General features: G+C 40.2%; 1 protein-coding gene across 4 annotated transcripts in view; it reads left to right on the top strand.

Moving 5' to 3' along the window:
• col18a1a (collagen type XVIII alpha 1 chain a) overlaps positions 1-3115 on the top strand; it is a 100270-nt gene extending 97155 nt beyond the window's left edge. For all 4 annotated transcript variants that reach the window (XM_034187063.1, XM_034187061.1, XM_034187062.1 and 1 more), the window contains 3 exons: positions 525-722; positions 833-948; positions 1967-3115. In XM_034187063.1, the coding sequence (XP_034042954.1) occupies positions 525-722; positions 833-948; positions 1967-2180 (528 nt within the window). In that variant the 3' untranslated portion in view covers positions 2181-3115. The remainder of the gene's footprint in view (positions 1-524; positions 723-832; positions 949-1966) is intronic.
• Positions 3116-21986: the final 18871 nt, after the last annotated feature.

Raw genomic sequence — 21986 nt, 5'->3', positions numbered from 1 at the left:
TTGATTACAAAGTAGTACAAATTTGCCCATTTTTTTTCACAGTTCCTCCATTTTCAGATCCAATATGTAACTGGACAAATTAAATGGGGTTTATTCTTCACAATAACAGTTTGTTACCGTAATACATTTTTATGATTGTATGATCGATGAGTGAATGAAAGGCCTTTATTGTCATTGTTCATATATACAAACAACAAAATTTGTCCTCTGCACTGAAGCCATCCTAATTACAGTTAGACATAATCTTCATGGAGCATTGAGGTGCTCACATCATTACCACCCCAGAGCTGTCTGATAACATTATACAATATTTCTTCCACCTTGCTTTCCTTCCATTGATAAACATTGTTAGCGTTGGCCGTGTTATTAGCCGAACATCAGCTGCATTTATTTCTGATTTCAGACTATATTAAAACAACGCCTGTGTCCCCACAGTGTGAAGTTGAGGTGGGATACTGGGCGACCAAATAAGACACGAAACTTCAAGCTGCCACTTTAATATGAACTCCTGTTGTCCTCCTCAGCTGCATCTCATTGCCTTGAATGCACCTCAGAGTGGTAACATACAAGGGATTCGAGGAGCAGACTTCCTGTGCTTCCAGCAGGCCCGAGCAGTGGGCCTGAAAGGGACATTCAGAGCTTTTCTGTCCTCCAAGCTCCAAGACCTCTACACTATCGTCCGCAGGTCAGACAGGGACAGCATCCCAGTAGTCAACCTCAAGGTGAAACTCACACAAACTTACCAGCTTTACTAAATGAACTACTCTATGTGCCATATCCTGCTGCCTGCTGTAGAATAGATATTCAGAATTATTATTATTTTTTAATGCAGCACCAAGTGTTATTCAGCAGCTGGGAATCCATCTTCACTGAGAATGGACATAAAATGAGTGACGATGTTTCAATCTACTCATTTGATGGTCGAGATGTCCTCAAGGACAGTGCATGGTGAGTCATAAAGGGCTGGAACACACAAACATCTTTTAATTATTCCAGCATAATGTGCTCTGGACATTTAGCCTTTATCTGACGACCTGAGTAATGCTTATGCAGTTACATCTTGTGTACTCTAATTTTGAGTGCACATATTTTGTAGTGTTCTCTTCAGCAAACATTATGTCATTAAATATGTGCAACACATTTACTCATAATGTGGAGATGGCTGTGGACACAAGGTTAAATGAAAGACATCACTCTTTGACAGGTGCAAACATACATCATCCTCACATTCCCGTAGAATTGTTTTTTTTCAGGCCCAGTGGTAGTCATTAAAACAAAAACTCAAATCACAAAGTACATTGTGTGGGAAAACATCAGAACTCAAAAAAGCAAAAGCTAAAGTAAAGTAATGTGCTCATTACTTATATAATCCTACCGTTGTCCTTTACTGGTTCATTACTGGTTAAAAAGTTACGTCACAGAAAAATACACACACACACGCACACACGCGCGCGCACGCACGCACGCACACACACACACACACACACACACACACACACACACACACACACACACACACACACACACACACACACACATATGTATAGATAATGTGTGTGTGTGTGTGTTTTGCAGAGTATTAGTGCTCCTGTGCTGACAGTCACTACAGATGCACCAAAATGAATGATTTCCAAATTAATGGATATTTAATATTTTTCATCATTTCATCAGTGTTATTTGGAATAAGCAGGTTTAGAAAATGAATGGAGAGGAGAGGGACAGAACTCCTGCAATTGGAATGCATGAAACTATTTTAGAATCAGCTGCGGACAAAGACAAAGATATATAAAAAGCAAAATACCCCCTGTTCCCCCACACACACTTGATTCCACACTGCTTGTAGTCTGTTTGAAGTTGATTAAAGGGGTTGCTGACAGCATGACTAAATGGAAACTGGATTTTTGCCAAGGACACATGGCAAGACCAGCCAGCTAAAATACTTGAACCTCTGTTTTTCTTTTCACAGGCCAGAGAAAATGATCTGGCACGGCTCAAGCAGCAAAGGCCATCGGCAACCCGACAGCTACTGTGAAACATGGCGAGTAGGCGACCGCGCTGTGACTGGTCTTGCATCATCACTACAGAGTGGCCGCCTCCTGCAGGAAATCTCGAGTAGCTGCTCCAAGTCTTATATAGTTCTCTGCATCGAGAACGCCCATGTAACATTCTCTAAAAAATAAATCACATTCTCTGTGCTTTTGCTATTTTGGGCAATAGTTAAACATCATGTTAAAGTCCAACCAAATGTACTTTATTGTGTGATAGAACTTGTGAAAGCATAACATCCAGTGAACTCCCCCTGTGGCTCTTTGCCTGGCAGAGACATTTTACATTGTGTGTTCCTCCCCTCCATAAATGCCAAAGAGTTGGGTCAAACAGGGGTGTTGGTCCTCATTCTCCAGGGCATTGGCACATAATTACTTTGAGGGGTGGAGAAAGAACGGAGAGCAGAAATAGTCTCCAATTATATCCTTTTTTTATTTTGTATATTATGTTTTGTTTTTCTTGGGGCTATTTTGTTTATTTTATGACAACATCAATGCTTCATTTTGTGAACATTTAAAAAAAAATCTGTATCCATAATGTTTTTGTTCAGTTTAGGTATTGAGTTTCAGTTTGTTTTCCAGTTTCTTTTAAGAATGGTTTTATTCTGAATGAACCATGGGGTCCAGTCAATGTTTCGACTTAAATTTGAATAGTTACATATTTATTGTTCAATGAAGTTATGCAAGGACAAAGTTTGATTTGGACAAGTAAAAGAAATGCAGAAATCCCTCATGGATACTGAGCACACACCAGAATCTCAATTTCTGATTAGAACCTGTAACACTATTATTTTGCAAAATAAGCACATGATAGTAATAAACACTTTTTTATGTATTTTTCTAAATTTATGTAATGTTACAGTGGGTACGTTTTTTGCGCCAGACTGTGAATCAACAGCATATTTCACATCATACTCAATATTGTTATAAACCTTGTTGGAGTGTAGTCCATGGTTTCTGGGAAATACCAGATTTCCAAATATGGAATGTATCACTATTTGTAACAGAGGACATTTGATTTATGGGTGGGCCAAAAAAAAAAAAAAAAAATGCACAGAGCGTATTCAGCATTCGTCGCACTTGGTGTATTCACTCTAATTTTGGCTAATGCTAATTGTTAGCAGTAACCAGGGTTACCGTGACAGTATACATTGTCACTATCCATGAATGCATGACTGCTTACCATGTGTATATTTGTGTAATTTCTTGTTAATATTATAATTAAGAATGATAATGAATATATATTATATATTAATTATTCATAGCAATGCTAATAATATATCTAATATATACATTTATTGTGACAATCATAAATTTATTCATTCATTTTGCAAACCCGCTTATTTCAAGGGCCATGGGGGACTGGAGCCTATCCCAGAGTTCATTGGGTACACCCTGGGCAGGCCTCCAGTCTTTCGCAGGGCCACATATAGACAGACAAGCACGTGCAGTCTTTCTCACATATACAGTCAATATAAAGTCACCACTTCCCCGATTCTGCATGTCTTTGGAAATGGGAGGAAGCTGGAGCCCCTGGTGGGGAAACAAATCCAAAAACTGGGAGAACATGCAAACTCCACACAGAAAGGACCGGCTGGGAAGCGAACCCAGGACCTTCTCACTGTGAGTTGACAGTGGTAACCAAGCCAAATCAATTAAGTGTAATTCCAGTTAAAGATAAGGACTTGTTTCAGATAATACATCTTAACATTGTGTCAGGTTTTCAGTCATATCTGAGAGGAATCAAGATTTTATTTTATTTTATTTTATTTATTTATTTGTTTTGGCTCATAAAGTTAAGATGCTACTTTTGTGAGTTTTATGTAAAGGGTTAAAAACACCTTGTTTTCATGTAACCAAAAAAAAAAAAAAAATGCCAGTGGAACAAGTTTTGAAATTAGTGCTGAAAACTCATTTTGAGCTGTATTTTAAAAGTAATATAAAGTGTTTTACAAACAAAGCAGCATCTTTAAATCATAGAGTCAAAAAAGCGTGGTCATCTCCAGTATGACTTTCAATTCTATGACTCTTTGAAGTAAGATTTTTAAGATGTATTATTTAAAAACAAGTCCTTACATCTTAGTGAAAGTTTCCATCTTTGGTGATTTTTATCTTCAGTGTAAATTTAATATTTAGATGAGAAATTACACATACTATATATGCTTGTAAGGTTTTGCATTTGTCAGTGTGCAGTCGCTTCAGCAGTCAAATGCCTGTGGCAACATAGTGTTCTAAGTAATGGTTCACATCATGGAAATCCAGTAATTCCCAGAAAACCTGAGTCACTGATAAACACTAAATGTACTGAATTATCCCTACATGAAGAGGGACAGATTTCGTCATACTGATTAAGTTTCAAATCATGTGAATTCAAACTTATCTCACCTTTTACCACAAATGCTTTCATGTGTAAAACCAGTCATGAAGTGAAAAATAGTAAGTTTGCTGCTAATCTGTTTGCTGACACAAACACAAAACACACTTTAAATTGTGAAAGCAGAACTCAGTATTCTATTAACCAAAATTCCATTGTGGTAGCAGCATGGTTAGTTCAGCAACCCACAGCTGGTTGTTTTATATTTCCAAATACAGAAAACAAAAGCCTTGTGAATATCTCTGAATGTACTTACCACAGGGCTCAAGCCAGCACGAAGACAATTGAATACCATGGTACAAATGACCAGTGAGGGATGCACGAGTTGGCCTGCGTTTTTTATAGTTTTGGAAGCATTTACGCAAATGGTGGATGATGTCAGTGGTGGTTAATGTTCATGGTTACATCAATCTTTCATGTCAATGAAATCAAATAAATTTTTTTCCATAAAAATTCTCGACTGCTGGACAGTTATGGCATCAAATGTGCATTTTACTAACGACAGGCTGCATTAAAGAAAATGGTTTTTGTTAACTTGAATATTACCGGTCAGAAGACAGTTACAGCTTTCATTGGACCAGGTGTTCTGTGGGATAGGAGTTGGACAACCAACATATAGACTGGAGTTTGATTCCAGGTGTCTGCATCTGTTTCTGTCCTTGAGCAACAGATTTTGGCTGGTGAGGTAACCTGCATCGGATTAGTGTGCCCGTCCGTGGAGACATGTCGACTCTGAGATACTTCCCACTACGTAATCCAGGGATAAGCGGTGGCATCAAAGGGCCTCAGGGTCTATATAGGACTTGCATATTCTATTTCTATAGCAGCACTTTCCATATGCCAGCCTATGTTTTTCTTTTTTTTTTTTTTTGTGCCGCAGTCACAATAAAGATGATATCATGGGGTGAATATGTTGCCTTTGTTACACAACTGAAATGAAATGAAAGGATAAGGGTAAGTTTCATAAAAAAAATTCTGCATTAACCATTTTAGAATTAAAGCATTTTTAAACATAGGATGTCAATTTTCAGAGGTCATACATAATTGGACAAACTAAAGGATCATTGTTAATAACAATAATCACCGTTTTTTTCATAGAAGTCAAGGTTGGAATGTGTCTGGTGTAGGTCATTCTTCAAATACTGAGTTAATGTGCTGTAAAAAGACACACAGACAACCGGGACAACTCTGAAGGCTTCTGTGGCTGTGGAAAACTGCACAGTGGTGTAGGGCACAGGACTTGCTAAAAAGTTGTGAAATTTCAACTTCAGTTTGACTGAAGATGCACGAGGAACTCCAGACCTCTTCAGACTCCCTTTTTCTTGTGTGAAAATCTTTATCTGTTCCACTCTTCCATGAAATCTGTGATATAGTACAGCAGACAGGTGAATATTTACAGAGGACTCCTTCAAATGGTGATGCAAGCACTAAATTTTGGCACAAATACACCTTAGACATTACCCAAAAGGGCAATGTGACTGAATGTTATGGAGTTATCAGGTAAAAACTCCAAGAATAGTGACAAAGGTCAATTTCAATTTGTACAGGGGTCAAAAGTTGAAGTTGCTCTAAGTTTAGTAAAAAAGTGGTGCACATTATTGGTTGAGCTAGTAGGATTAATAAATGGAATAGTTTTGTCTGTGTTGAATGCATGTCTGCAAAGTAAAGGATAAACAATGTCGACATCCAGTGGATTCTATGACCTGTGACATATGTTACCTTGTAACATGACGAAGAAACAGGACACATCATGCAAACTATTCCTTTTAAAACCCTATTAACTAAACCAATAATTTGCATGATTTTCTCTCAAATTAGAGCAACTTTAACTTTTGACCCCTGTACAGTAGGAAATTGACCTTTTGTCACCATTTTTGCTATTTTTACCCCATAACTCCATAACATTCAGTCGCATCTTTCAATTTTGACCCGTGTGTAATTCTGTTGACCCCTACCTGGCTGACTATTGAAAATTCAAGTGGACACCCTTTTCAAAAGGGTAATGTCTAAGGTGTATTTGTGCCAAATTTGGTGCTTGCATCACCATTTGAAGGATTTTGTTTCAGTTATCTGCTACACTAATATGACTAGTGGTACCAAAAAAAAAAAAAAAAAAATCCCATCAATCCAAAGAGGATTTTTTTTTCTTGACGGACTTATCATACAGTAACACACTGTTTGGATTTCTGAATGATGGGTTGGTGACTTTAGAGGTTAGAAAGGCAGGCTTATGAGCAGAGGATCTTCAGTCTGATTCCTGTTGGACTGGGAAATAACTAAAGTCCTTTGTCAAGGTCATGAATTCCCAAGTTGCTCCTCAGTGGGCACTGTCATGCATGAGTGAATGTGAGGCATCATTGTAAAGTGCTTTGAGCATCTACATTAAAAATGAGCCCATTTCACTGTGTAAACAAAATCCCAAACATATGGTTTGTTGCACTCATGTGCTCTGAAAATGGAGGAACCTTGTGTAAAATGGCTGTAATTCCTTTATGGAAAACAAAATATTTTTGTTAAACCCCTTGAATTAAAATTGGAAGTCTACACTTCAAGTACATATTCATTGTTTAAGTCATCTCAGTTATGGTGGTGCACATAGGCAAAGTTACAAATATTGTGTCAATGTCGAAATACTTATGGATCTGACTGTTTCTCTAGTTTCACATTTCAACAAAGTTTTGCAACAGTCAGGATTAACATTTGCTGTAGGATGAAATCCTTATTGGCATGTCATTTCTGATCAAGCATAACAGATCGGACCCAGGCCCCCAATTATCCACGCACCCCAACCCTGTAATGATTGTGAGCATCCTCCAAATTATCAGTAAATAGTCACATCCCACTTAATTTCATCAAATCTGTTTGCGACTTAGGACCTCAAACCGCTGAGCGGTCTCGTTACAGCTACCCTGGCTTATATAAATTGACTGGAGGGGCTCAGAGTCGCGGCGGTGTGCCAGCTTGATGGAAAAATGGCTTGCATCATCGCTGCTGCCCATTTCCTCGCTGTCCTCCGCTCGAGTAAATCTTTAAAATAAAATAACACACTGTCGTATTATCCGCATAAGTCTTTTTGACTGAATGAGCTTCTAGTGGAGGCGGTTTGGGGCGTAATAATCTCACAGCTGGCATTTGGGTGACGTGCTGTCACTTGGGCAAGGGCTATATTTAGGGGGTGTGCTAAGTAATAACTAAGTACAGTGAAACAAACCTGCGACGGTAATGATACAACAGGGCGAACAACCAGATATTGTGGTGGTTATTCCACTTGGGGGAAGTGAAAAGCCACGGCTGTCAGATCTGCATGTTTATTTGCTGCTGGTGACTCACCGTCACAGTAACTCAACTTTAACAATAGCGCCTTTGCAGCCTCGCTACAGAGACACTTGGCTTTGTTCTGTGACCTTGTATCCATGATGAGAACAACATGAGTTTTTTTTAAAACAACACAAAAATCAACACGGTGAAACAGTGACTGCTGTTTGTAAACATATTCAAAGACCATGTTTTAATGTTGCCTATAATGGATTCTCATTTCCAATCAAATGAAAAAAGTTGCCTTAAGGCAACATTTGTGTGGCGTCTGAACTACTTGAGGCCTGCTGCACAGATTTTCACATTTCACTGACATTTATAATGATAATGAGAACAGTCTCCCAGTCTTTTAAATTCCCTTGTGAGTCCTCTGGCATTAAGTGTGTTTTTTTTTCATCTCCCTTTAAATATTTGATGAGCAGGATGGTAACTCTGGCGAGTGTTCCTGCCATTGTGAAGACACTGTTGGCTTTGACCACTTTGAGATATACAATAGTGTTCAGAATACTAGTAGTGCTATGTGACTAAAAAGATTAATCCAGGTTTTGAGTATATTTCTTATTGTTACATGGGAAACAAGTAACCAGTAGATTCAGTACATTCTCACAACAAACAAGACCAAGCATTCATGATATCACACTCTTAAGGGCTATGAAATTGGGCTATTAGTAAAAAAAGTAGAAAAGGGGGTGTTTCACAATAATAGTAGCATCTGCTGTTGATGCTACAAACTCAAAACTATTATGTTCAAACTGCTTTTTTTAGCAATCCTGAATCACTAAACTAGTATTTAGTTGTATAACCCAGTTTTCATGATTTCTTCACATCTGCGAGGCATTAATTTTGTTGGTTTGGAACCAAGATTTTGCTCGTTTACTAGTGTGCTTGTTTACTAGATTGTCTTGTTGAAACACACCATTTCAAAGGCATGTCCTCTTCAGCATAAGGCAACATGACCTCTTCAAGTATTTTGACATATCCAAACTGATCCATGATACCTGGTGTGCGATATACGAGGTCTGTTCCAGCCCCCTCGTCGGATTTTCATTGTCAGGAAATGGCTGAGCGATTGGACTGTCTGTCCCGGAGCAGCCATCTGTCGATGGCCGCTGGGAGCGCGGCGCACCCTGCGCCACTGTGGGCTGTCTTTAATCTTTAATTTGTAATGATCCTTAATCTGTGTGACGCCCAGAGTATCTTCACCGAAAGCCGTCTGAATCTTCTGAATGGTTTCCACCTGTCTCTCACAGTTCCTGGAAAAATTTGATTCAGCGCTGCTCCAATCGCTCAGCCATTTCCCTGACAATGAAAATCCGACAAGGGAGCTGGACCAGTGCTCACTCAAAGCCTGCCCACAGGCGAATGATGCCACTGACAGGCGTGAAAAAACTCACGCATGCGCACCGAAGGTTCAAGCTTGGCTGATGCAAGCACACAGATTCAAATCCATATAGTTTTTAAAAAAAAATAAAAAGGTCGGATAGTTTTCTAACAGACCTCGTATAGGCCCAACACCATAGTAGGAGAAACATGCCCATATCATGATGCTTGCACCACCATGCTTCACTGTCTTCACTGTGAACTGTGGCTTGAATTCAGAGTTTGGGGTCGTCTCACAAACTGTCTGCGGCCCTTGACCCAAAAGAACAGTTTTAACTCTCATCAGTCCACAAAATATTCCTCCATTTGTCTTTAGGCCAGTTGATGTGCTCTTTGGCAAATTGTAACCTCTTCTGCACGTTTTTTATTTAACAGAGGGACTTTGCGGGGGATTCTTGCAAATAAATTAGCTTCACACAGGCATCTTGTAACTCTCACAGCACTTACAGGTAACTCCAGACTGTCTTTGATCATCCTGGAGCTGATCAGTGGGTGAGCCTTTGCCATTCTGGTTATTCTTCTATCCATTTTTATGGTTGTTTTCCATTTTCTTCCACGCGTCTCTGTTTTTTTTTTTTTTGTCCACTTTAAAGCATTGGAGATCATTGTAGATGAACAGCCTATAATTTTTTGCACCTGTGTATAAGTTTTCCCTTCTCCAATCAACTTTTAATCAAACTACGCTGTTCTTCTGAACAATGTCTTGAACGTCCCATTTTCCTCAGGCTTTCAAAGAGAAAAGCATGTTCAACAGGTGCTGGCTTCATCCTTACATAGGGGACACCTGATTCACACCTGTTTGTTCCACAAAATTGACAAACTCACTGACTGAATGCCACACTACTATTATTGTGAACACCCCCTTTTCTGCTTTTGTTTTACTAATTGCCCAATTTCATAGCCTTAAGAGTGTGCATATCATGAATGCTTGGTCTTGTTGGATTTGTGAGAATCTACTGAATCTACTAATAAGATCTACTAATCTAATCTAATAAGAAATATACTCAAAACCTGGATTAATCTTTTTAGTCACATAGCACTACTATTATTCTGAACACTACTGTACCTGCACGCTGTTACACTGAACCACAAAACGTTCTTTTCTGCTTTCTGCAATAATAAAATTTAACTTCACCATTAAACCATGTTTCCGTCAAACAGGAACAAAGATCGCAATTGATTATTGGCTGCTGTTACTTATTTGTCAGATAATGAATGCATTTCTGTTCGCGTTAAATTATGATTGCAGTATACTTTATTTTTTCAAGAAGAATGTTATGTAGACAGACTTGTAGATTGATTTTTCCAAATTTGCTGTAAGGCAAAATTAAATTGCATACAGCAGCTTTTACTGAACTAAACATAATAACAGATTTATTTTGCAATACACTGAAATAAATAAATTGTGCAAAGGGAAATGAAACAGCTAACACATGGAAATTCTCTGAAAGTTACATGACTGTGAATACATAAGGTTTTTATTTGATATATATTATCAAATAAAAAATTTCTGGCTCTTCATTGTTGAATGGAAAAAAGGTTCTTTAATATCGTGGTGGTTAAAAGTGCTATGGTAGGTAGACAGATGGACAGAAAAGTTCACTCACAGCATGTAATGAAGATAATATCATTAAAATCTGGTCAACATTTATTCACCAGATCACTCCAAATTGCATTTTTTTGTTTTTCCTAATATGAAAACTGTGTCTGCTATCTGCTGGATCATTTGTGGATGCTGGATTGATGATGGATTAGAAGCAGGTGTGGTTATCAGTGAGACAGACTGCTTTCCCGCAGAAATGCACTAAATCAGAGAAGTAAAAACAAATACTTTCAAATACGGCTGTACCTCCACACAAGCCTGCAGAAGGGTTTTATCTGGAATTGGCAGCAAAAAAAGTGAGGGAGATGGTTGAGTGAGTTATGCAGTGAATTGAGAGTGAGACCATTTTTGCACCGAATATACTAAATCACACAATTAAAGAATGTTTTTTTCCCTCATTAACAGTGATTATGTTCTAAAACTCAAATAACTGTTCACACAATGCTGCCAAAAGGATCTTGTAGCTGAACCAGACACCATTTCCTTCTCTCTTTTCTTTTTCATCTGTGGTTTTACATGTTACTTGAAATGAGCCTGTCAGTTTCAAAGGCCAAGTCTAGTGGCCATCAAGGTTGCCACTGTTTGTCTTTGAAGCATGATTTCAACAACAACAACAACAACAACAATAATAATAATAATAATAATAATAATAGTCTGTGTAGTACATTTACAGTACTGTTATTACCATCACAACAATCATCCTTTTTTCAGCCAACTATCTTTAGACAAGGGATGGATACCAATTAATTTCAAAATTAGCAGTCATTCTCTGTTCCACTCATGAACTTGTACTGGTTAACCCAGAGAAAATGTTATTTGTACATTTTCTCCAATCACAGCCACTGAAGTTAACAACTGCTTGAAATTTGTCGCGTTGACTTGGTGGCTTCCTTGGCCACTTAAGATTACCTTCTCCAGACAAATTTACTACGCCATATGGTAAGTATCACACTGCGTCTGGTTCCTAAATCAGATAAAAACTCAGATAAAACTGAAGTTATTGTACTGGCCCCACAATCTTAGAAACATGGTGTCTAACCAGATCCTTACTCTGGATGGCATTACCCTGACCTCTAGTAATACTGTGAGAATCTTGGAGTCATTTTTGATCAGGATATGTCCTTCAATGCGCATATTAAACAAATATGTAGGACTGCTTTTTTGCATTTGCGCAATATCTCTAAAATTAGAAAGGTCTTGTCTCAGAGTGATGCTGAAAAACTAATTCATGCATTTCTTTCCTCTAGGCTGGACTATTGTAATTCATTATTATCAGGTTGTCCTAAAAGTTCCCCGAAAAGCCTTCAGTTAATTCAAAATGCTGCAGCTAGAGTACTGACAGGGACTAGAAGGAGATAGCATATCTCACCCATATTGGCCTCTCTTCATTGGCTTCCTGTTAATTCTAGAATAGAATTTAAAATTCTTCTTCTTACTTATAAGGTTTTGAATAATCAGGTTCCATCTTATCTTAGGGACCTCTTAGTACCATATCACCCCAATAGAGCGCTTTGCTCTCAGACTGCAGGCTTACTTGTAGTTCCTAGGGTTTTTAAGAGTAGAATGGGAGGCAGAGCCTTCAGCTTTCAGGCTCCTCTCCTGTGGAACCAGCTCCCAATTCAGATCAGGGAGACAGACACCCTCTCTACTTTTAAGATAGGCTTAAAACTTTCCTTTTTGCTAAAGCTTATAGTTAGGGCTGGATCAGGTGACCCTGAACTATCCCTTAGTTATGCTGCTATAGACTTAGACTGCTGGGGGGTTCCCAGTGTTTCTTTCTCTTCTTGCTCTGTATGCACCACTCTGCATTTAATCATTAGTGATTGATCTCTGCTCTCTTCCACAGCATGTCTTTTTCCTGATTCCCTCCCCTCAGCCACAACCAGTCCCAGCAGAAGACTGCCCCTCCCTGAGCCTGGTTCTGCTGGAGGTTTCTTCCTGTTAAAAGGGAGTTTTTCCTTCCCACTGTTGCCAAGTGCTTGCTCACAGGGGGTCGTTTTGACCGTTGGGGTTTTTCTGAAATTATTGTATGGCTTTTGCCTTACAATATAAAGCGCCTTGGGGCAACTGTTTGTTCTGATTTGGCGCTATATAAATAAAATTGATTTGATTTGATTTGATAATGGATTCAGGTGGACCAGCAAATTTTGCCCATTAAACTTGAAATCCGATATATGTATAAAATTGTCAAAATCTGTTATATGTATGTAACGGATTAGTTACAGTCAGGAGATGGTGAATGATCTACGGGGAATCCCCAGCACCAATTAGGTTTACGCATTTCCTTGATTAAACACCTGACCTTGAATAGGGGCCTGCCTCATTTAATGGCCACATCAAAACATCATTTAAAAAAAAAAAACACCTGCCTTAAATAAGTGAATTATTTGCATTATCTGCGTTTAATTGTGTGCATTAAAAAAGGATTACGTTTGGTTGTCACTCTTTTTTCTATGTCACCTGTGGAGTAGTACCTTAAAATCCTAAAGCCTGATTTATGTTTCAACAAATCCGTGGTCATGCAATGATGATCTCGCATGACCGTTTTAAAGTTCTCTGTTGCATTGGTGAGTGTCTTATTGCAAGTTACCACAGAAACAGTGGCTTTTTCTGGATCAATTTGTCCCTCAATGAGCTCAACTTCTTTACAAAATCACCAGTCTCTAAACCAACGTTATGTTTGTGCAGTTTCTCTCCATGAATTGCAAGTCATTTGAGCATCTTTGTTTTGTGACTGTGTTGTAAAGTTGGTCATATTTGCGGACTTTTCTGCCAAACATTCCTCTGTTTGATCCATGATCGAAATGTAATTGGCATGCACACCGCAAAGACTTTTAAAATATGATGGGAGAGAAGTTCACGAGTGAGGGATGGATGGAGCGTGAGATCGATAGACGGATCGGTGCAGCATCTGCAGTGATGCAGTCGCTGTATCGGACCGTCGTGCTGAAGAGAGAGCTGACTAGGGGGGCAAAGCTCTCGATTTACCAATTGATCTACGTTCCGATCCTCACCTATGATCATGAGATTTGGCTCATGACCGAAAGAACGAGATCGCGAGTACAAGCGGCCGAGATGAGTTTCCTCCGCAGGGTGGCTGGGCACTTCCTTAGAGATAGGGTGAGGAACTCGGTCACTCAGGAGGAGCTCGGAGTCGAGCCGCTGCTCCTCCATGTCGAAAGGAGTCAGTTGAGGTGGCTTGGGCATCTTTTCCGGATGCCCCCTGGACGCCTCGCCAGAGAGGTCTTCCGGGCACGTCCCATTGGGAGGAGGCCCTGGGGAAGACCCAGGACACGCTGGAGGGACTACATCTCTCGGCTGGCTTGGGAATGCCTTGGGGTTCCCCCGGAGGAACTGGGGGAGGTGTGTGTGGATCGGGAGGTCTGGGCAGCTTTGCTTGAGCTGCATCACAGCCCTTGCAGTCTCAGTCATTTCAACCGGGCTACAGCGAGGGTTTGCAGCCACACAGAGGGCTGTGATCTAAAGTGGTTGTCTTTGGTTTGCCACACCCAAAGGGATATGTGTGAAAATTAACACCATATTACAAGCAGCATTTTGTTAATAATCGCCAGTCTTGAATAAAGGCCTGCCTCGTTTAGGCACCGGATGTGAGTACAGTTTGAAAAAACAAAAAAACAAATGCCCAGGCTTTTAATCAAGGAAATATGGTACCCATTTTCCTTGACTCGGTGAGTGTTGGTGTTGAACTTCATTTCATACCTCTGTTGCGACTGGACACACAGACTGATCTGTCCAGTACATGTGAAGGGGTTTCAATGGAAATGCATTGCGATGGGATGGGACGTTTTCTTGATTGTGAGCGAAAATCTATTATACAAAATTGGTTATATACAGTGTTTATTAGATGGGAAATCATACAAAATGTTGTGACTTTTGCGTTAGTCCTGTCAGTATTAGTAACCGGTTTATATGATGACGGTTTAGGCAAGTTTTACTGTAGATTATGTTTTACAGATTTTTTGCATGTATTGCCAGGTGAAACATGGATGTCCCCATATGGCTTGCGTAGCCACTGCATTCTTCCACTCAGGCATCGACATGCTGCATCATTCCCACACATCACATGACCAAAATATCATAGCTGATCATACAGTAAAACAGGAAGTAAAGACCTAAAGACTTCATTCTCCTGCAGAGATATTGGCACTATACCTTTGGCCAGAGGCCTTTGACTTCTTAAGCTCTTCCCAGGCGTCTCCTGATCTCAGAAGACAAGGACCCAGAGACACCAATGTCACAGATAAGTGAATGTCTCTACAAGTTCAACATTTTGCCACATACAGATATACTTATGATGGCTGAGTCTAGGAAATCACTGAAAGCAAAGATCTTAGTTTTGATCTAGGACAACTGTGTAAATCCAGACATTCTGATTCCTTGGTCAGCTTCTCAAGTGGTATAATCAAGGTCTCCATTGATTCTGTAATCTTAAGCAACAGTAGAAGTAAGTCTTATATGCACCCACTGGGCTCATGCTTATCCAGGGATACCATAGTCTAAGATGACCTTTGGTCGGGACGCTGGTCCATCACTTCCCCAGGCAAGGCCAGTACCCATTTACATCTAGGTGAACTGGGACAATGCAGATAAAGGGTATTGTCCATAACACTATCAGGCAGCCTGTCGGGCAGGAAACAAACCTGGTCTATACACTGGCACTCCAACTCTTTTCCCACAGAGCTATCTACTCTCATATTATTAAAAAAAAGACGCTAAAGCCCAAGGGTGTGTGGCTCTTCTCTATCCTCTCCTTATTGTTGGGATGTTCTTAGATCAGGTGTACGGTGCAGAGCTGCATAGTTTACACAGCTCACTAACTTCAGCCATCACTGCTGTGGGTTACGTATTTGATGTGACATCTCCTTCCATCTTATTATGAATATTTGATGCTTCTTCCTCTCACATTGACGCGCAGGAAAACCTTGTATCTGCCCTATTCTGTAAAACTATGCAACTGTAAACAATGGTGTTACTGTAAAATCTATGGCTCTTCTGTGAGCTTGCTGTGCCATACAGACTGGATCTGTACAGGGATATTGGTGTCATACTGTATTTATAATCCTGCTGCTAGAAGGCAAAATCATGAAGAAGAAGAAGAAGACAAAAAAACAAAACAAAGGTGGAAATCAGGTCAAACACTGTCATTTTGTCAACAAAAGTGAGGGGTGTTATATGACAAATCTGGTAACTTGCTGACTTTGACACTTGTGCTTTGACAGCTGCGTCAGTCTTCTGTATTGATTAACTAACTGTACTGTGCATTTTTTCCCCTCCGGGTCTCATCTTGAATTTTACTAACATCAGCAATGGCAAAAATCTTTTGTTTTACAGATCAAGTTCTTTAAAAATCATTCCCTTAAAAGTGTTGTGTGTTGGGGGGTGTGGCTGGATGTTTTGGTGTTCTTTTCTTTTCTTTGCTCTTCAGGTGGCATGGAAACTGATTTGTCTGTGGAGAAGGTGCTGGCTGAAGAATCTTCACCCTCATCAACATCATGTGTAGCACCTGTGACTGGTGCTCACATGCAACCTTAAAGACTTTCAGCTGAAGCAGATAATTGGATGGCGTTCTGCATTTAAGGCATGTGTGATTCAAGCAGAACTGCCGGGAACTCGACCTTGTGATGTTCGTTTGTGAGACGCTGAGGACCGCGCCTGGGTTTGACACATCGAGCCCGTGAAGCAAGGAAGGGTGAGGACACATGCTGTCATCACACATTAAAGGTAATTAAGTGTTTGATTAATTGTTGATAGTAACTTGGTGTTTTGTTACACAGTATACTTGAATTGTGATGAGAATTGTGCCGCTTGCTTCTCACTGCTGTGGCGTGCGGATAAGTGATCCTCCACCTGTTGTGAGAAGCTGCTCATTTGCATAAAGTTAAAAAAGATACAGACCTGAATGTGTTGCTGATAGCGTGTGTCTTTTGAAAGATATTGTTGTAACTGCTGACTTACCTCACCTCTTCTTTGCTTCACAGAGAGTCGGTTTGTCGTGTCCACCTGGGGGGTGTTTGGCGGTGGTAGTGAGTACAGGAGCGCCGGGCTTTGATCCTTGCGGGCGCTGGAGAGCGTGCCAACAGTCACTCCACCAGAGGGACGCTGTTTTTGTTTTTACACCTTTTATGCACAGTGGGTGTAATAAATATATTGTTTTTGGAACCGCTTTTCTGGTTATTTGTAGCGCTGGGTTCCGTCTGACGCAGGTCCGCTCCTCAACCCGCGTCGACACATAACAAAAAGACTCAGTTCATTAGGTTTCTCATGCAATTCACATTTCTGGGTTATTCATAAACTCTGGTCCTGGGACATAAGCAAGTACAGTTCTCATTTGGTCATTAGGTTCATCATGACCACTGCTGGGAAGGTTACCTTTGAAATGCAATAGGTTATAGATTACTAGTTACGAGTTAAAAATGGAATAAGTAATGGAATTATTTTAATTACTTCAGAGTAATGTAACTTACCCTTTTTGATTCCTTTCTGATTGCTTTTCTAACAAATTTATAAAATTAGGAAATAATGCTGAAAAATCTATATACATGCATGCACTTAACTGGTGCTCATGGTGCTTGTGCATGCTAAAACTAAATGATGTGGAGCAGAAAACACAAGAGAAATGCTTCATAAGAGGAAAGCAATGACAGATTGTAGGAAAAGTGTTTCCCTCTGCTGTGCATCAATGATGTTTAACACACAGAAGGACAATGAGTACTAGATATGTGCGCCCCTGTGTATATACGAGGTCTATTAGATAATAAACCGACCCTTTTATTTTTTTTTAACTATATGGATTTGAATGACGTGCAATTACACCAATCATGCTTGAACCCTTGTGCGCATGGGTGAGTTTTTTCACGCGTGTCGGTGACGTCATTTCCCTGTGGGCAGGCCTTGAGTGAGATGTGGACCCGCCCTCTCGGCTGAATTGCTTTGTTTCACACACTGCTCAAGACGGCGCGTGTTGCTTTATCAAAATTTTTTCTGGACCTGTGAGGAATATCCGAGTGGACACTATTCGAGAAATTAAGCTGGTTTTCGGTGAAAAGTTTAACGGCTGATGAGAGATTATGGGGTGTTTCTGTCGCTGTAAGGACTTCCCACAGAGCAGGACATCATGCAGCACTTCCAGGTGCCGTCGTCGGCCTGTTTTGACCTGAAAACATCCTAATTTAAGGCTTAATTCACCCAGGACGTCGTGAGAGAACAGAGAAGATTCAGAAGAGGCTGGCATGAGGACTTTATGCGGACATTCCACTGTTTAAGGACATTTTTTAATGAAAGACGTGCGCGCAAATTCGCCGAGTTGTTTCCGTGACGACTCGGCAAATCTGTGTGCACCGCGACAGGAAAAACACCTCCGTGTTGAAAACCATTTGTAAAATTCAGGCGGCTTTTGATGGCTTGCAACAAGTGAGTGAGAAATTGTTTAACAGCTTGGGCATGTTCCAACTTGCCCGTTAAGGTTTCCAACGGAGGTGTTTTTCCTATCGCGACCCCCCGCGGTCGGGTCCGGCCCGACATGCGACTCTGCCCGCACGTTCTTTCATTACAAAATGTCCGTTAACAATGGAATGTCCGAATAAACTCCTCATGCCAACTTCTTCTGAAAGTTCTCTGTTCTCTGACGACTTACTGGATCAACAGAGCCTGAAATGTGGAAGTTTTCAACTTGAAACGGTGAGACGCTGCCGCCTCGAAGCGCAGATCGCCATCAGGCGCCGTGGGCCGTCCTTAAAGCGACACTACCAGACCAAAATCTCTCATCAGCCGTTAACTTGGTTTGTCTGAGGACTGTATTTCTTTAAGAAGGCAACTGTAGGCCCCATACTTGTGTCTTTTCTTAATCCAGGATCTGCACCACAAGCGAGGCTTGTGTTGTTTTTGGCGGCGGCGGCGACGTTCCACCGCAATTACACATATTACTGCTGCAGATGCCCTGATGACTTCTCTCTTGAATTTTGCCATTGTCTCTGATAATTTTTTAGAGGGAAAGTACAAAACATTACCAAACATAGGCATTAGTGTCCCTTTGTTTTCTGTCCCCTGAGAAACATTCCAAGCAACCCCATTCATAGAAAACTGACCAGTTTGTGTGAAATAAAACTTACCATATTTGTCGCTAGTTGCTAGATAGGATTTTTAGTAATGAGGTAAGGTCAAACAGTCACTAAATTTAGCAACAAAGTCGCTAAATTGGTAACAGTGAGACATAGATTGCTTAGGAGACAGGATGTGGTGGTACAAATTCAAAATAAGGACCAATCAAATATGTGTCTCAGCAGCTTTTGGTGTTCAGAAATATACCATTACTGTACAAAGTAACAGGCTGAGTGAATATTTTATGCATTAGGGTTTTTTTTTAATTATATCCAAATGTAATCCCTTTGTAATTACATTATAACACTTTGTCATGTAAAAAAAAAAAAAGACAGTAAAGATCTGGCAGCAGGGTTGCCATTATCTTACTGTAATTTTTATTTTTTTTTACTGTCACCACAATTTACAGTTTTATTTCCAGTAATGAAAAATACAGTATGAAGTTATTTTTGTTGATTATTTATAGTATTTTATAGCTAACTGATGTGTGTAAATACACTTTATATAGCTGTTTTTCTTTTGCAGTATTCTACAGTTTACTGATGTGTTAAAAATACATTATTTTGCTGTTATTTTTTTAATTTTACTTTTACAGTATCTTACATTTGAATGATTTGTTTTGATGCACTACTACTAGTTTATATTTTTTAACATACATTTTAGTATACCTTTTTTCAGCTTAAATGAAAATGGGCTTCACAGCAAAGGCATTTTTGTGAAGTAGAAAAAGACCACATTAGATGTCAGTGATTGTCAAACCTGTGCATCTCCACAACACACAGCCCCAGACAAAATTTTGCATGCCAAAGAAGAAGAGAATAGAATAGTCTCCCGCAGAGCTACTGTACACCACAAAAAAATAACAAGACATCTTATACACCACAAAAAATGTTTATATATGTTTAAATATTAAATATGTACTGTATACTGATATATACAGTGCGGCAAATAATTATTTGATCCACTGTCAAGTTAGCAAGTTTTCCCACCTACAAAGAATGGAGAGGTCTGTAATTTTTTATCATAGGTACACTTCAAATGCAAGAGACAGAATCTAAAAAAGAAAAAAAAAAAGAAAATCACATTGTATGATTTTTAAATAATTAATTTGCATATATATATATATATATATATATATATATATATATATATATATATATATATATATATATATATATATATATATATATATATATATATATATATATATATATATATATATATATGTGTGTGTGTGTGTGTGTCTGTGTGTGTGTACTGTATGGAGTAGTGGAGTAGTGCAAAAAAACTTCATCTCAAAGAAAATTCAGCTTTCTGAGAGTGGCTGGAACACTGCTGCTGACAGAACTAAATAGTACTGCATCTGTGCGCAATTTATGATCCGTCATTAGTTGGCGATTCGATCACTTCACTGCGCTGACTGAGGGGACTCGTGGCCTGCTTTCCACTTCACAATCTGACAGTTTGCCATGAGCCATTTATCAAACTGGTTGCCTGCCAGAGCTATTGATTGAGAAGAGGAAATAAAATAAGACTTCTGGAAGTGAAGTTTGAGCCATACTTTATTCATCAAATACCACACATACTGTATATTGAGAGAGAGAGAGAGAGAGAGAGAGAGAGAGAGAGAGAGAGAGAGAGAGAGAGAGAGAGAGAGAGAGAGAGAGACAGAAAATACAGAAGTGCCTGCGTTGGCTACATTCAAACAAAATCCTTTTTGCCGAGTTGTTTATTTCTATTATTTATTACTGGAAAGGACAGACTCATTCATTCCTTCATTTATTGACTCACTCTTGTTGGGAAAGTGTCGTGACACGGACCCACAACAGGGGGTGTAAATGAATGGACAATGGAATAGCCAAAAGTAACAATTTACTGTTGTGAAGTGCACAACGAGATACAAACAATTACAGTTTTTGGAGTTACACAATGTACAACGGTGACGTGTGGGCAGGCTTGAGGATAGAAGACGTCTGTCCAGAGAAGAGCCGGGTTCCACACGATTTCCACTGCCAACGGATCTGGAACACCGGAGCCGCCAAGTCCTGAGTCCCCAGGTGGCCACCGTCTCCAGCTGTCAGATCTGGTACTGCTGGCAGGAAGCAGAGACAGTTAATGGTAGGTGTGTGTGCACACACCCAGTAAACAGTCAGCAAAATAGTTCCGTATGGAGGGCAGACACCTCCACCTCTAAACAACTACGTGCAGGTCCTGACTCTACTTATCCTTAAGGAGAGAGATTCGTCGTCTCCTGAAGGTTCCACTATTCCAGCCTCCAGCTGTGGCATGGTCCAGGAACGCCTGCGAAATACTCAAACAATTGTGCAATCGGCACCAAAACTTGCTGAGAGGTTTACCTGTAAGGTAGACTGATTTCTCAGCAGCGAGGTGGAGTTGCTGCCCGGCTTTTATGGTGATCGTGATAATGATGAGGGACAGCTGTCAGGTGGTGACGAGGAACAGCTGTCATCTCCACCTGCTCCGGTGAGACGGCAGCGCCCTCTCGTGCCTGAAGCCTGCCATTCAGGCAGGACGCCCTCTGGTGGTGGGCCAGCAGTACCTCCTCTTCTGGCGACCACACAACAACTCTCTCACTAAATTTGAGAGGATACATGACTAATGCCGCATTCTCACCGGGCACGACCAGACGCCACAAATTCGCACCACCATCACCCGGTGTGTCGCTCTGCTTTCGCTGTGAAAATTCGCCCCAGTGCATCATCAAATAGGAGGAGCTTCCATTCTGCTTGCCGGCTCTGGTTGTCAGTCAAGTGACGGACCTTGATCACACGGAGCGAGTTGCTGTGCTCTTAATTGTTGCAGAAAGCTGACAAACGTCGCCAGCGGCGCTGTCCCTGGGTTCACAACATCCTGATGAGACGTTCCCAATTTGGGGAGTATCATTATTTGCTGCAGGAGCTGCGTTTGGATGACGGCCGCCTTCAGCGGTCCTTCCGCCTCTGCAGGACCCAGTTTGAGGACCTCCTGTCTCGTTTACGTGTGCACATGTAAACAATAAAAAAAAAAAAAAAAAAACTTTGCTGCCCCTGCTGTGGGGCTGCTGCTTGCTTTTCCCTCAAACTCTGTCATAATTGTGTTTATAAACCAGTCACCATTTGTTTTATTATACATCTGTGTAGTTAATAAATAA

Source organism: Thalassophryne amazonica, chromosome 14 (assembly GCF_902500255.1).
Source record: "Thalassophryne amazonica chromosome 14, fThaAma1.1, whole genome shotgun sequence".
Lineage (NCBI taxonomy): Eukaryota > Metazoa > Chordata > Actinopteri > Batrachoidiformes > Batrachoididae > Thalassophryne > Thalassophryne amazonica.
This window is presented reverse-complemented; position numbering and strand designations above follow the sequence as displayed.